Below are 12,166 nucleotides of genomic sequence, written 5' to 3' on the forward strand. Positions count from 1 at the left end.
CCCAGGAACGATTCCTTTTATAGCCTTCGCTATTTATGTCCAGAAGGAATCTTCCATCAAACTGTGAACATGAACCTCAGAATAGAGCTGGTATGGTAGAGGAGAGGAGAGTAGAGTAGAGTAGAGTAGAGTAGAGTAGAGTAGAGTAGAGTAGAGGAGAGGAGAGTAGAGTAGAGTAGAGTAGAGTAGAGTAGAGTAGAGGAGAGGAGAGGAGAGTAGAGTAGAGTAGAGTAGAGTAGAGTAGAGTAGAGGAGAGGAGAGTAGAGTAGAGTAGAGTAGAGTAGAGTAGAGTAGAGTTGGTATGGTAGAGGAGAGTAGAGGAGAGGAGAGTAGAGAAGAGTAGAGTAGAGTAGAGTAGAGTAGAGTAGAGTAGAGTAGAGCTGGTAGAGTAGAATAGAGTAGAGTAGAGTAGAGTAGAGCTGGTATGGTAGAGTAGAGTAGAGTAGAGTAGAGTAGAGCTGGTAGAGTAGAATAGAGTAGAGTATAGTAGAGTAGAGCTGGTATGGTAGAGTAGAGTAGAGTAGAGTAGAGTAGAGTAGAGTAGAGTAGAGTAGAGCTGGTAGAGTAGAGTAGAGTAGAATAGAGTAGAGCTGGTATGGTAGAGGAGAGTAGAATAGAGTAGAGTAGAGTAGGGCTGGTATGGTAGAGGAGAGTAGAGGAGAGGAGAATAGAGAAGAGTAGAGTAGGGTAGAGTAGAGCTGGTATGGTAGAGTAGAGTAGAGTATAGTAGAGTAGAGCTGGTATGGTAGAGTAGAGTAGAGTAGAGTAGAGTAGAGTAGAGTAGAGTAGAGCTGGTATGGTAGAGTAGAGTAGAGTAGAGCTGGTATGGTAAAGTAGAGTAGAGTAGAGTAGAGCTGGTATGGTAGAGTAGAGTAGAGTAGAGTAGAGTAGAGTAGAGTAGAGTAGAGTAGAGTAGAGCTGGTATGGTAGAGTATGGTAGAGTATCTGAGCATCGGTATCGGGCCGATATTGACCTAAAATGCTGGATCGGTAATCGGTAGGGAATGCTATTTACAGATTTGATGCCGTGACGCAAACTGTCGTAAAAACTTGCCACACGTGCGTCGTCATCTGACGGCTGCACAGCTGAGATGAGACTCGACTACGGCGACAACAACAACAACCATGTCTATGGTCTGGAATGACTTCACGTTTGAGACAGACACCAGTAAATGGTGTCTTTAATCAATACATTAATGTTTCCCAGCTTGAGCATGGTGTTTACTGTTACTGTATACTGAATCGGTATCGGCAATGAAAAAGTGGTATCGGTTCCAGCTGGGGACACAAGAACAATCCCATCCCAGCCTGTCACTCTGTGTGTCCGCTGCGTATGTGAGGTAGTTCTGTTGGTGTTGATTGGTCTGGTGTTGATTGGTCTGGTGTGTGATTGGTCTGGTGTTGATTGGTCTAGTGTGTGATTGGTCTGGTGTTGATTGGTCTGGTGTGTGATTGGTCTGGTGTGTGATTGGTCTGGTGTGTGATTGGTCTGGTGTTGATTGGTCTGGTGTTGATTGGTCTGGTGTGTGATTGGTCTGGTGTGTGATTGGTCTGGTGTTGATTGGTTTGGTGTGTGATTGGTTGTCCCCTCTCCTTCCTGTGTGTGTTGCAGTATTACTCCGCCCCGCCAGCCTACGATGCCATGCTGAAACACCTGAACACAGCCTTCACCGTTCTCTTCTCCATCGAGTGTGTCCTCAAGATCATGGCCTTCGGTTTTCTGGTGAGCAGAGGGTTCAAACCTACTGATAATACATAGTTATGACCATTGGCAGTACTAAGTATTAGCAGTTAGCATTAGCAGTAGGAGGTATTCACAATGAGCATTAGCAGTATGAAGTATTAGCAATTAGCATTAGCAGTACTAAGTATTACCAATAAGCATTAGCAGTGCTAGGTATTCGCAATAAAGGCCGATTCATGCTTCATCGACAACAACGCACAGCGCACCTCTCTCAATTTCTCGATGAGCGACCGGCCGCGTAAATGTTGTACACCATTGATTGGTTGGTTAGTGAATGGAGGCGGAGCTAAAGTAGTTCAGTAGTGGAAGAAGATTCGGGTTTGTGCGAATTAAAAGAAAGCTGGAGAAAACAGAGAAAAGTAGAGCTGCAGCTGGGAATCAAACAAAGCCGCTTTCTTCGTTATGCTCAGACCAAGACAAACTATCCTGAGGTAAATACAGGCAGCCTTTGTTACAGGCAGCCTTTGTTTACTAAGTATTACCAATAAGCATTAGGAGTACTACGTATTAGCAATTAGCATTAGCAGTACTAGGTATTCACAATTAAGGCCGATTTATGCTTCATCGACAACAACACAACCAGGAAGGTTTGCGAAGGTCACGTAACTGTTGCAGAGGAGGTTGCACAGGGTGTCCCGCACCTCTCTCGATTTCTCAACGAGCGACCGGTCGCGTAGATGTTGCACACCACTGATTGGTTGGTTAGTGAATAGAGGCGGAGCTGAAGTAGTTCAGTAGTGGAAGAAGATTCGGGACAAGTTTTTGCGAATGAAAAGAAAGCTGGAGAAAACAAAGAAAAGTGGAGCTGCGGCTGGGAATCAAACAAAGCCCACCTTCTTCGTTATGCTCTTCTGGCTGGAAGTATTCATAAAGCACCGGGAGACCGAGACAAACTATCCTGAGGTAAATACAGGCAGCCTTTGTTTACTAGCTAGCTAGTTAGCTTTGTTTGTTAACTAGCCTACAGTACAGCTGTTCTCAACCAGTAATTAATTATGTAATCGGTAATATGAAAGCCACCAGAAGTGTGTACAGAAGTGTAACTACACCACTGCACACAGGCTGAGTGCTTGCGACAGTGTTGCGCAGCGCGAACCGCGTACTGGTCGCACAAGTGACGCAGAAGCATGTAGAGGCCTTAAGCATTAGCAGTATGAAGTATTAGCAATTAGCATCAGCAGGACTAAGTATTACCAATAAGCATTAGGAGTATGAAGTATTAGCAATTAGCATCAGCAGTACTAGGTATTACCAATAAGCATTAGGAGTACTAAGTATTACCAATTAACATTAGCAATACTATCCACTGACTGAAGTTCTATGTGGATTCATTCCCTATTCTACAGAACTACTTTCGAGACACTTGGAACATATTCGACTTCATCACAGTGTTGGGCAGCATCACGGAGATCGTGGTGGACTTACAGGTACGGGAACATCACATGACTCTGTGTCAACGCGTGACTCGCTGACCGCAACTGTCGAGTATTACCGTAAACAATAGTTTGCAGTCCGGCACGTGATGCGAAGATGGTTAGAACGATAAGGAGCAGGGGAGGCTGGTGGAGGTAGAAATCGGAGGACGGGCTCATTGTGTCATGCACGGTGTGAATGATAGCCCGTGTTCCCCTCTCCGCCTGCAGCGTCTTCAGACCTTCAACATGAGTTTCCTGAAGTTGTTCCGGGCGGCTCGTCTAATCAAGCTGCTGAGGCAGGGCTACACCATCCGCATCCTGCTCTGGACCTTCGTACAGTCCTTTAAGGTGCTGATACACACACACACACACACACACACACACCAGCGTGCACACGCACACACACACTGACACCGACGCACACAAACACACAAACACACACACATACACACACCAGCGTGCACGCACACACACACACACACACACTGACACACACAAACGCACACACACCAGCGCACACGCACACACACACACACACACACACACACACACACACCAGCGCGCACACACACACACACAAACAAACACACACATACACACAAACACACACACACACACACTGCCCTGGTGTTGATGCTATGAGTGTGTGTGTTCCAGGCCCTGCCCTACGTGTGTCTCCTCATCGCGATGCTCTTCTTCATATACGCCATCATCGGGATGCAGGTACAGTAGGCCTGAGCTACCCAGCGTCCTCAGGGTCACATGATCACAATAACCCACCATACAGCGTCCTCTTTTACATGACTCGTAAAAGACTCATTTTCCCATAAGTCATTGTTGTGTCTGTGTGAACCAGGTGTTTGGGAACATCAAGCTGAACGAGGAGACTCAAATCAACCAGCACAACAACTTCAAGTCGTTCTTTGGTGCTTTGATGTTGCTGTTCAGGTACGGTGCCGCAGAGCCTCCTGCAGGTCAGGGGTCAGGGGTCAGGGGAGGCTGGTAGAGGTAGAAATCAGAGGACAGGGTCAAAGTAATGAATGAAAAGGAATGAGGGATTACCATTATATCAATACCATTCCTCATTCCATCCCATGCATTACAATGGGCAGGTCCTTCGATTTCTGCCTCCACCAGCCTCCACTGGCTTGTACAGTGGGTGAGGTTCTGAATGTGACAACATATAGATGCTAGATGTGATGTGACATCATATAGATGCTAGATGTGATGTGATGTGACATCATATAGATGCTAAATGTGATGTGATGTGACATCATATAGATGCTAGATGTGATGTGATGTGACATCATATAGATGCTAGATGTGATGTGATGTGACATCATATATATGCTAAATGTGATGTGATGTGACATCATATAGATGCTAGATGTGATGTGATGTGACATCATATAGATGCTAGATGTGATGTGACATCATATAGATGCTAGATGTGATGTGACATCATATAGATGCTAGATTTGATGTGATGTGACATCATATAGATGCTAGATGTGATGTGATGTGACAACATATAGATGCTAGATGTGATGTGATGTGACATCATATAGATGCTAGATGTGATGTGACATCATATAGATGCTAGATGTGATGTGACCAGACATGATGTGATGTGATCGATGTCTTAGAGTATGTCTATGATAGTGTGATGATTGATGTGTGTGTGTGTGTGTGTGTGTGTGTGTGTGTGTGTGTGTGTGTGTACGCGTGTGTGTGTGTGTGTGTGTGTGTGTGTGTACGCGCGCGTGTGTGTGTGTACGCGCGTGTGTGTGTGTGTGTGTGTGTGTGTACGTGTGTGTGTGTGTGTGTGTGTGTGTGTGTAGGAGTGCCACGGGGGAGTCATGGCAGGAGATCATGCTGTCATGCTTGGAGGGACGGCCATGTGAGCGGGACCCCTTCCTCCCCAGAGCAGCAGCTCAGGCTCTGGACCACGAGGGAGGCTGTGGAACGGACTTCGCCTACTTCTACTTTGTCTCCTTCATCTTCTTCAGCTCCTTCCTGGTGAGACGGCCAAACGGCAACAGTATATAAATATAGATAAATATATATTTACAGTATATATATATATATAGATAGATATATATACAGTATGTGTGTATATATATTACCATTACCATACTCCATTACACAAGCTACAGTTGTTTGACTGTTCATCAATAAATATTGATTGTATATATATATATATATTTTTTTTTTTTTGTGTATTGCTATCCTTCTATTTCACTCAGGGGAGGCAGGTTGGAGGTTGGAGGTTGGAATCGGAGCACACGTGTTTGATACCATTCCTTATTCCGTTCCATGCATTCCAATGAGGCCGTCCTCCGATTTCTACCTCCACCAGCCTCCCCTGATTTCGCTGCACTGTTGAGAGGGAGCCCATAATAAGCATGTGTAATTGTACCATATACAGCTGTACCCATATGATCAATGATGCATATGATCAATAAACTTTGATTTGACTTGATTTGATTTGATTTGATTTGAAGCATACTACGGGTTGGGGTTCATTTCATTTCAGTCAGTTGTGGAGTTTAAATTCCCAACTGGAAATGAACTGGAAATGCATGATCACACGAAAATAAATACCAAACAAAATGTATTTTTTCAATCTCAGTTGATCTCCAGAATTAATGGATTTCAAATCCCTGATACATTCATTTATTCCTAGTCCTAGCTGTCTCCCCCCCCCCCCCCGCCACCCCCCACACACACACACACATTACACACATCCACATACACTCACTCACACACACACACACACACACACACACACACTGACTAGCCCCTCTCTGCTCCCTCTCTAGATGCTGAACCTGTTTGTCGCCGTGATCATGGATAACTTTGAGTACCTGACCAGAGATTCCTCCATCCTGGGCCCCCACCACCTGGATGAGTTCGTCAGGATCTGGGGGGAATACGACAAGGCTGCCTGGTGAGTTACAGCCCTCTGTTACACACACACACACACACACACACACACACACACTCAGCAACACACAGAGACACGCATACACAAACACACACACACACACACACATATACAGCATACAGGAAGCTATGTCACACACACACACACACACACACACAGAGACACGCATGCACAAACACACTGACACACACACACATACACACACACACCCACACACACACACACACACACACACACACCCACACACACCAACATAGCTACAGCAGAAATACAGCCCACAAACCATAGCAAAGCAGAACATCTGTTATATTATATGTGTATGAATTATTGACTGTCACAGTTATTCTAATGTTCTCACTCAGTAAACATATGGCCACGCCCTGTAAGTCATAACTTACAATGTTTACTTAAAAACATGGCACAATAGGAATATGTTTGCATGCTGTATTTGGCTTGTTGCCCAGACCTAACACTGTGCTTTCCAGGTTCTATTCTATTCTATTTCTGTACAGTAGACGGTGCATCCTCTCTAGCCCTCCGCAATAATATTGAATCTCTCTGTGTGTTGTATTTCTATGTTTAAAGGTCCAGTATGTAGATTTTAGTCTTAAAATAGTGCTAAATGGCCATGATAAGTCTGTAGCCATCAATGAATGAAATCACATGATGAAGAATGTCCAGTGAAGAGTCTAGTGTGTCTAACTAAAGTATGTTCTCTCCAGTGTGTCTAACTAACATCTGTTCTCTCCAGTGTGTCTAACTAAAGTATGGTCTCTCCAGTGTGTCTAACTAAAGTATGTTCTCTCCAGTGTGTCTAACTAATGTATGTTTTCTCCAGTGTGTTACATTTACATTTTTGACCTTTAGCAGACGCCTTTATCCAAAGCGACTTAGAACAAATACATTTGTCTAAGTGAATCATCTATCCATTAGTCATCAAAAGAAAAAGAAATCTATGCTAGGACCAGGGGTCATTGGCAGTCACATTGCTAGAAGAAGTAAGAACTACTTTTTTTTCCTTTTTTTTTTTTTACAGTAAATATATTGTACAGGGGGGTAGTGGGGATGAAGAGGTCTTTAGGAGGGACAGTTAAGATGTAGCCTGAAGAGATGGGTTTTCAATCTACGGTGGAAGATCGGTAGATAGGTAGTGTGTCTAACTAAAGTATGTTCTCTCCAGTGTGTCTAACTAAAGTATGTTCTCTCCAGTGTGTCTCACTAAAGTATGTTCTCTCCAGTGTGTCTAACTAAAGTATGTTCTCTCCAGTGTGTCTAACTAAAGTATGTTCTCTCCAGTGTGTCTAACTAAAGTATGTTCTCTCCAGTGTACCTAACTAATATCTGTTCTCTCCAGTGTGTCTAACTAAAGGAAGTTCTCTCCAGTGTGTCTAAATAAAGGAAGTTCTCTCCAGTGTGCCTAACTAACATCTGTTCTCTCCAGTGGAAGGATGCATTATAAGGAGATGTACAAAGTAGTGCGGACTATCTCCCCCCCCCTGGGCTTTGGGAGGAACTGCCCCTACAGGGTGGCCTGCAAGGTTTGGTCCCCCCCACCCCCCTGGCTACCCACACACTTCTCTTCCTGTGCCCCCCCCCCCCTCCCACACACACACCCCAACTACAACCCCCCACCACCTCCTTGCTGCCCCCCAACACCCCCACCCACCACCAGACCCACAGGTGCCCCTCCTTCCTGTCCCCCCCCCCTTCCCAGTTTCTATGCCAACACTGCATAGAAACAGTTCTTTCTGGTCCTGTTCCTCTCTGATAGTGCTCTGTCCTTCCCTCTGTGTAATGATGTCATGATTAACCTGTTCTCTTATACCTCTCCCCTCTTCTGTTTGTTTTTGTCCTGCTCCCCCTGTTCTTTTCTTCCTCCATTCCTCTGGAATGCACCTCCTCCTCCTCCTCCTCCTCTTCATCACTCCCTCCTCCTCTTCCTCTACCCCAGCGGGCGTATTCATTACAATGACATGTATGAGATGTTGACCCACATGTCGCCCCCTCTTGGCCTCGGCAAGAAATGTCCGTCCAAAGTGGCTTATAAGGTAGACAACACAGACAGACAGACAGACGGACAGACAGATATACACTGTATTAGATCAATGAAGTCAGATAAAACTACAACTTTTTTAAACCTGCAAAGGTTTTAAGTGTTAAAATGGCTTCTGTCTATGACAACTTGGTGTATCGCTTGTTAAATCATGTTGAATCATCATGAATCCTGCAGCTTTTGTGTGGTGTTTTTTTGTTCAATTGGCAGATTGGGGATAACTAATTAAAAGAATAAGCATTGTGCTTCGTTGGTGTTTGCTGTTCTGTATGGCTTTGCATCTTTGCAGACTCAGAGAACAGAGTAATTGATTGATTGTTTTATGTGTTCATTAATCAGACACTGTTTGTGGGATATCTTTGTTTCCAAGTTAGTCAGAATACCTCAGAGAGACAGTTTTTAGATAGGAGCAAAACAGCTGACGTGATTGGTTGATCCCCCCTGTGTGAACTGTCCTATCGTCATCCAGCATCCGTCATTCCTCTACCACTGTCGATGACCTGATGATCATCTACCTGTCTGCATGTACTGTATCCCCTACCCCCCACCCCCTATCCCCTATCCCCCATCCCCCTATCCCCTATCCCCCTATCCCCCATGCCCTATCCCCTACCCCCCACCCCCTATCCCCTATCCCCCATCCCCCTATCCCCTATCCCCCTATCCCCCATGCCCTATCCCCTACCCCCCACCCCCTACCCCCTATCCCCCTATCCCCCACCCCCTATCCCCCTATCCCCCATGCCCTATCCCCTATCCCCTATCCCCCATCCCCCTATCCCCTATCCCCCTATCCCCCATGCCCTATCCCCTACCCCCCACCCCCTACCCCCTATCCCCCTATCCCCCACCCCCTATCCCCCTATCCCCCATGCCCTATCCCCTATCCCCTATCCCCCATCCCCCTATCCCCTATCCCCCTATCCCCCATGCCCTATCCCCTACCCCCCACCCCCTACCCCCTATCCCCCTATCCCCCAATCCCCTATCCCCCTATCCCCCATGCCCTATCCCCTATCCCCCTACCCCCCACCCCCTATCCCCTATCCCCCATCCCCCTATCCCCTATCCCCCTATCCCCCATGCCCTATCCCCCATGCCCTATCCCCCATCCCCCCACCCCCCTATCCCTATCCCCCCTACCCCCTATACCCTATCCCCTATTCCCATCCCCTTACCCTCTGTCTGTCTCTCCAGTGGCAGTGCCCTCTCATACCCTTTGTGTGCATGTAGGCTGGAGTCACAGGTCAACCCCCCCCCCCCCCCCCACACACACACACACCCTCTACATGCATGCTGTGTTTAGTTGTAGTCTATTGGCTGTTGTTGATACAGTACATACGCTTATTGAGTAGATTCACAGTTATTGATTCAGACACATTATGATCATGTTACAGTATGATCATGGTCATGGTCGTGTCCTGGTTGTGTCATGGTTGTGTCATGGTTGTCATGGTTGGTGTCTGACTAACTCTGCCCTCTCTCCTCCGCCGGTCCTTAGAGGCTGGTGTTGATGAACATGCCCGTGGATGAGGAGATGTCTGTCCACTTCACCTCCACCCTCATGGCCCTCATACGCACCGCCCTGGAGGTCAAGATAGCACGAGGTCAGGCAGGCTAATAGGCTAACACGCTAACATGCTATCAGCACACTTACAGCCCCACAGCATGAGGGCAAACAGGCTAATAGGCTAACATGCAAACATGCTGTCAGCACACTTACAGCCCCACAGCATGAGGGCAAACAGGCTAATAGGCTAACATGCTATCAGTACACTTACAGCCCCACAGCATGAGGGCTAATAGGCTAACACGCTAACATGCTATCAGCACACTTACAGCCCCACAGCATGAGGGCAAACAGGCTAATAGGCTAACAAGCTAACATGCTATCAGTACACTTACAGCCCCATAGCACGAGGTCAAACAGGCTAATAGGCTGACACGCTAACATGCTATCAGTACACTTACAGCCCCATAGCACAAAGTCAAACAGGCTAATAGGCTAACACGCTAACATGCTATCAACACACTTACAGCCCCACAGCACGAGGTCAAACAGGCTAATAGGCTGACACGCTAACATGCTATCAACACACACACATCTCTGCAGCACATGGTTGCGTGGCAATAAAGTATCTTGTATCTTGTTCTATTTTAAGACAGAGTAAAGTGAGGGGGAAGGTTTTTTGCTCTGAAGTCACTGAAGCCCTGATGTCTGGTAATAGCCACAAGTGTTCTGACTAACACAGCACATATGTACTGTGGTATTTGACAATATACACTAGATGATAGCATGATAACAATGTGTATTTTCAAGGGAGTGAAATGGTGGATAAAGGGTTACCTTTGTTCAGAGTGTGAATCCCTGGTGGTCATGTTGCTGCATGTCTCACCTCCTGTGGTGTGTGTCTCAGGAGGGGAGGACCGGGGGCAGATGGACTCTGACCTGCAGAAGGAGATCAGCATCATCTGGCCTCACCTCTCTCAGAAGACGCTGGACGTGCTGGTGCCCATTCATAAAGGTACTGAACCACCTTATCACAGGTAACCCACTCAAACCCAAACATAGAAGTACTGAACCACCTTGATATACCCACGCAAACTCATACATAAATGTACTGACCCATCTTATAACAGATGAGCCACTCAAACCCAAACATAAAGGTAATGATTACTGAACCACTTGAGAACAATAAAGATGCTGGTGAAGATAGAAATCAGAGGTCGGGCTCATTGTAATCCAGAGGTTGGGCTCATTGTAATCCAGAGGTCAGAAGTTGGGCTCTTTGTAATCCAATGATCAAAGGTCGGGCTCATTGTAATCCAGAGGTCAGAGGTCAGGCTCATTATAATCCAGAGGTCAGAGGTCGGCCTCATTGTAATCCAGAGGTCAGAGGTTGGGCTCATTCCTCATTCCCGTTCTTGGATTTTTCACCGGCCTCCATGTCTCTACAGAGAGAATTGGCAAAAGAGTAATTTCTTACATTTTTGACAGTTTTGACATTTAGCAGATGCCTTTTTCCAAAGCGACTTACAACAAGTGCATTTGTCTAAAGTAGATGAATCATCTATACATCAGTCATCATAAGAAACAAATCTATGCTAGGACCAGGGGCCGTTGGCAGTCATAATGCTAGAGGAAGGGAGGATTACTTTTTTTTTTTACTTTTTTTTTTAATTATTATTATTTACAGTAGAGAAACTGTACAGAGGGGTAGTGGGGGTGAGGAGGTCTTAGGAGGGACAGTCAAGATGTCCCCTGAAGAGATGGGTATTCAGTCTATGGCAGAAGATAGGTAGTGACTCAAACCGGGTCCTGAAGATCATGTCTCTCATATGTGATCTGTCATATGTGTCTGTTATGTACTGTAAGAGTGATGTCATAAGTGACATGTGTCCTTGTCACCCCCCCCCCAGCCAGTCACATGACCATTGGGAAGATCTATGCAGCTATGATGATCATGGACTACTACAAGCAAAGCAAAGCCAAGAAACTGCGTCAACAGCTGGAGGAACAGGTACAGCACTGGACTATGGGTGGGAGAGGGGTGAGTAGGGGGGAGAAGGGTGAGTAGGGGGGAGAGAGCAGGGGGTCGAGGGGAGAGAGCAGGGGGTAGAGGGGTGAGTAGGGGGGAGAGAGCAGGGAGTAGGGGGGAGAGAGCAGGGGTAGAGGGGTGAGTAGGGGGAGAGAGCAGGGGGCAGAGGGGTGAGTAGGGGGGGGAGAGCAGGGGTAGGGGGGAGAGAGCAGGGGGTAGAGGGGTAAGTAGGGTGGAGAGAGCAGGGGGTAGAGGGGTAGTGATGGTGATGGTGGTGGGCTATGGTGCACTGATGCATCTCAACACTGTAGAGAGACCAGGGGAGGCTGGTGGAGGTAGAAATCGGAGGAAGTCCTCTGATGTCTACCTCCACCAGCCTCCACTGATCTAGACACTGTATATAGACATTACTGGTTGAAAATAGGCATTAACATCAACCTCACTACTAGCTCTGTAGAGTGTCTGTGT

The 12,166-nt window shown here is 46.6% G+C and overlaps 1 protein-coding gene across 1 annotated transcript in view; it reads left to right on the forward strand.

Annotated features, from left to right (window-relative positions):
* cacna1ea (calcium channel, voltage-dependent, R type, alpha 1E subunit a) overlaps positions 1-12,166 on the forward strand; it is a gene marked incomplete at both ends in the record, with an annotated part of 132,868 nt that overhangs the window by 117,362 nt on the left and 3,340 nt on the right. The window contains 11 exons of the mRNA XM_083694773.1: positions 1,613-1,723; positions 3,091-3,171; positions 3,388-3,507; positions 3,817-3,882; positions 4,016-4,107; positions 5,001-5,178; positions 5,982-6,109; positions 8,058-8,154; positions 9,661-9,766; positions 10,577-10,684; positions 11,580-11,680. Coding sequence (XP_083550899.1) covers positions 1,613-1,723; positions 3,091-3,171; positions 3,388-3,507; positions 3,817-3,882; positions 4,016-4,107; positions 5,001-5,178; positions 5,982-6,109; positions 8,058-8,154; positions 9,661-9,766; positions 10,577-10,684; positions 11,580-11,680 — 1,188 coding nt within the window. The remainder of the gene's footprint in view (positions 1-1,612; positions 1,724-3,090; positions 3,172-3,387; positions 3,508-3,816; positions 3,883-4,015; positions 4,108-5,000; positions 5,179-5,981; positions 6,110-8,057; positions 8,155-9,660; positions 9,767-10,576; positions 10,685-11,579; positions 11,681-12,166) is intronic.

The sequence above is a fragment of the Argentina silus genome (assembly GCF_951799395.1).
Source record: "Argentina silus genome assembly, chromosome: X".
Classification (NCBI taxonomy): Eukaryota; Metazoa; Chordata; class Actinopteri; order Argentiniformes; family Argentinidae; genus Argentina; species Argentina silus.